Source organism: Athene cunicularia (assembly GCF_003259725.1).
Source record: "Athene cunicularia isolate RWA chromosome 1 unlocalized genomic scaffold, athCun1 chr1_part1, whole genome shotgun sequence".
Classification (NCBI taxonomy): Eukaryota; Metazoa; Chordata; class Aves; order Strigiformes; family Strigidae; genus Athene; species Athene cunicularia.
Window position 1 is genome coordinate 23,012,493 of NW_020799091.1, and position 4,159 is coordinate 23,016,651.

Below are 4,159 nucleotides of genomic sequence, written 5' to 3' on the forward strand. Positions count from 1 at the left end.
TTTTTTTTTTTTTTTTTTTTTTTTTATTAAACCATAAAGAGCAGTTTAGCATGCAGAACCTTCTCTTTTTTTGGGACATGGAACAGCTGTACAATTATTTTTTTTGTAAAAAGACTGTCAGTGTTGACCCTTGTATCTTGATTAGACAAGGGAAGAGGAAATTACAAGGATGTTAACATCTTATGTAAGCATTAGAGTATCTTTCCAGAATTGGCTTTTTTATTCACCTTCTGTAGCAGCTCTTGAGTAAAACTGGTACTTCAGGCATGAATCTTCATAGTCTTTTGACTTCATCCACTTAACTGACTTCTATCAGTAGGCAAGTCAGAAACTTTTGGTTTTTATTAACAGAAAATGTATATCTGTTTGCACTGCTCTCTAGAAGTCTGTAGTTCTTTAAATTTTTGAAAGTACAGACAATACTCTCCATCTCTTTGAAAATCATCTCTTCATTCAGATAGCTACAAAGAACCAAGTGTATGCAGGCAAAGAAATACCCTGGATGTGACAATGAATCTTGTGTTTGCTTTTCATTATTCTAAAAGGGAATTTTCTTCTTCAATAGATGAGATGATGTATTTAAAAAAAACACAAACAGCCTCTTTTTTACTGTTGTCTTGTAAATGGAATATGCCTTTTTTTAAATTGCAAAAAATAATCAAAATTGGGGGAGCTATATTTTTAGAGACTTTTAGCTATTAAAAATGATTATTTTTTTTCTTATGGGAGGCTCTTCCTTCATTCTTCTACATATTAAGTCTGCAGTGAGTGTCTCAAGAGTGGAGTTGCATTTTCTTCTGAAAATTTTCAAAAAATAATTGTGATACAGAAATTGGAGAACGAATGCAGCAACTAGATAGTGGAGAATGTGCTGGGAAAGGAAGGAAACAATGATGAAGTAATAGTCCAATTAGACAAATAGAGGGATAGGAATGTTGTGGGGTTGTTTTTTTGTTTTGTTTTGTTTTTTTTAATATTAGAGTTTCATTAATTTGTATTCTTGACCCTTTCTTGCTCATGAACTAAAATTCTAGGGTGTTTTTTTCTTTGCTTCCTAAGTCAAACAGACTGAGTATCTTTGCAGGATACAACGCTGTGGTGGTGGTTCATAGGTGGCTGCTCAATGCAAGGACAGAATCATAATTTCTGCCACAATCCTATTCAGAGTCTTGCTTCTGTGGTGACTGTAAATGCCTCTATTGCTTTATATCACTTACCTGGTTTTGGGGAGGCTGATAAGAAGGAGCAGTAAAATGCAGGAACTGACTGTCAGGCTTAGATGAGCAACTGAAAAATAAGCCCCAATTTGCCAAGAAAGAGTTTTCTCAGTAATATCAGTGGAGACTACAAAGCTTTGTTTGGACAAGGTTTGTTTTTACTATATTAGCTTTATTACTGAAGAGATAAGAGGAGGAGAAAATTTTTTAAAATCTTTTTACCAATAGATGGTAGCTTTAAATTCTTATATTTATTTTTAAGATTAATGTATGTGCTTAAAACTTTCCTGGTTTTCTTTCCCCTCAGAATTTAAACAAGCAAGCCTATGATTTGGCAAAGGCTTTACTAAAGAGGACAGCACAAGCAATTGAACCGTACATCACTAATGTAAGTGAAGACTGCAAACAAATATGGAAATGAAGATATTTTTAACTGCGCTGTATTTAAAAAGAATGAACTGCATATAATCAAATAGGGCTGTAAAATAACTTTATGCAAACTCTCAATTGCCATTTGAGAGAGTTGTTATATTAATGAAGCACTGTGTAATCTGTCTCTTTGAGTCTAATTCTTTACCAGAACAATACTGATTTCTGAAATGCAATAGTCTACTTTCTGCTGTTTAGGGAGACCTTGCAGTTCAATCCTTAATGTGACTGGAAGATCAAATGTGCTTATATGTATTGTTCTTATAAAAAAATATAAATACATTGTTCCTGTGGCAAAATTCTTTTTTCTAGAGAAGAGATGAGACTATTTAGAAGCTAAGCAAAGTGAAGATAGAGCAGAATTTTAATACCATTGTCACAGGAAAAGAAGAGGAAGCAGATCATAGAATAGATAGTAAGGAAGAAAACCGTGTAGACATCACAGACATGGTGAGAGAAGAGGGATGAGAGGAAGTAAAGATCATATAGGAGTATGCTCTAACTGAAGTTGCGTAACAGAAAAAAAAATTACAATTTTTTTTAGTTAAGGATTTAGCAGGTCTCATGGCAGCTATGCAAAACCTCAGGAGCTTGAAAACGATAGATGTTCAATGCTTTTTGTTACTTTCAGACTTGTAACACTTGTGGTACTTGAAAAGTGGGTACCTTCTAAGATTTTAAAAAACCTTCAGTGAAAACTCTTCAAATCTGTTAGTCAAACCTGCTGTTTGGGAACATATCCTAATGTTGTTTATCTGTAAGGTTAGTTTATGAACTGGGTGTCATTTTGTGGGTTTTAAGGAAGTCTGTACAATAAGGATCTTCCTCTTACGGAAAATATGTACATGCAGTCTTCTGTTACTGGTTTCCTACAAATCAGAAATATTATACTGTCTGGTTTCTTTGTTTTGAAAGTTACGTGCTCTTGCTATTGATGTATGCTCTGTTTTATTTTCCAGTTCTTCAATCAGGTCCTTATGCTTGGTAAAACATCAATTAGTGACCTGTCAGAGCATGTGTTTGACTTGATTCTGGAGTTGTACAATATTGACAGTCACCTCTTGCTTTCTGTTCTACCACAGCTTGAATTTAAACTTAAGGTAAACACTACTTATCCTTTCTATATATTTGAAATGTATGCTTGACTAATAATGATTTTTTTTTTACTCATAAAATTATTTGTCATATAAAACTAATACTTATATGTAGAACATATCTTGTCTGCGTTGTTTAATGGAAGACTTCTAAGTCCTTGGAAAGAATAATTTAACTTAAGATATATTAAACTACAGTGCATGTATGCATATGTTTGTGTTTTGGTTGGTGGAAGTGGGTTGGTGGTTTAGTATTTTTTCTTGGCTTGTATCATTTAAGCATTAACTTGATTTTTTTTTTTTTTTTTGATGACGAGAATCTGACTGGTTTTGTTCCTTGGTTTACTGTAGTATATATTGTGAACAGCTTTTGTACATTGAAAGTAATTTGTACTGCTAGCTGTACAGAGAACTACATGTGTTCAGAATAGTGATTGTTGGCAAGGAGAAATTGGGCTCCCTGTTAATAGAAACTGTTGTACTGACAATTTTGTCCAAACAGAAAGTGGAAAGTGACAAGGTGGAAAGAAAGCCCTGCACTCCATAACTGTGTTTTGTAGTCAGTGCTGCAATGACTTTCCTGTTTTTTTTTCAGGCTCATTTCCTGTGTCAAAGGGTAGCTAGTGCTATCTATCTTTTTTTTTTTTTTCTTTAAATACTTCTTACTATTTTGGAGTGATCTCGATCACTTGGAGAAATTCAGTATAACAGCTGATACTCCCTTTATTCTGCACTATTTTTATTCTATTTGTCATTCCAGAGAGTTTCTGTGGAAGTGGGGAATTTTGATTAATTTTGTATTACTAAGTTTGGAAGTGATCTGTTACTAAACTTGAGGGCTGATGTGCAGTGGACCACTTTTTAAATGTGCATGTATTTTTATTATCAAGGACAGATTTTAGGTTTGTGGAACCTTTGACCTGTTATTGCGAAAATTATTATCATGGTGGCTTGTTCATGCCTATTATTTTATCACTAATGTTTCTAGGCAGACACACTGTATTTGTTGGATGAGTTGGTTTTTTTAATGGTTTTATCCTTCCATTCACATCTCAAAAAGAAGTAGGGGTCAATTTACTGCTTGCTGTCTGTATCTTAAAAGTAAACCTTTTTCAGTCTTGAATTCCTGTTCTTACAGATGGTGAACAATTACCATTTTTACTCCAATAAAAACTACTTCTACAGCTGAAGCTGTTATTAAAGAGATCTAGTCTTAACTGCTGCCACATATTTATTTTTTTTTTCCCATAGGGATAATTGCAGTAACCTTTGCATCTTTATATCCATTTAAAACTGCAGATTCTTGAATTGTCTTCACCCTCCTTCATTGACTCTCATATTCCACTATTTCAATAAGAACTTCTTTGTATCCTATTTTAACACTGAAGTCAACAACTTTAGTAGCCCAATCCCTCCCCC

At 33.6% G+C, this 4,159-nt stretch overlaps 1 protein-coding gene across 4 annotated transcripts in view; it reads left to right on the forward strand.

The window, feature by feature from the left end:
- The window catches only part of PDS5B (PDS5 cohesin associated factor B), a 97,023-nt gene that overhangs the window by 13,688 nt on the left and 79,176 nt on the right, over positions 1 to 4,159 (forward strand). For all 4 annotated transcript variants that reach the window (XM_026844483.1, XM_026844503.1, XM_026844494.1 and 1 more), the window contains exons 6-7: positions 1,525 to 1,605; positions 2,606 to 2,746. In XM_026844483.1, the coding sequence (XP_026700284.1) occupies positions 1,525 to 1,605; positions 2,606 to 2,746 (222 nt within the window). The remainder of the gene's footprint in view (positions 1 to 1,524; positions 1,606 to 2,605; positions 2,747 to 4,159) is intronic.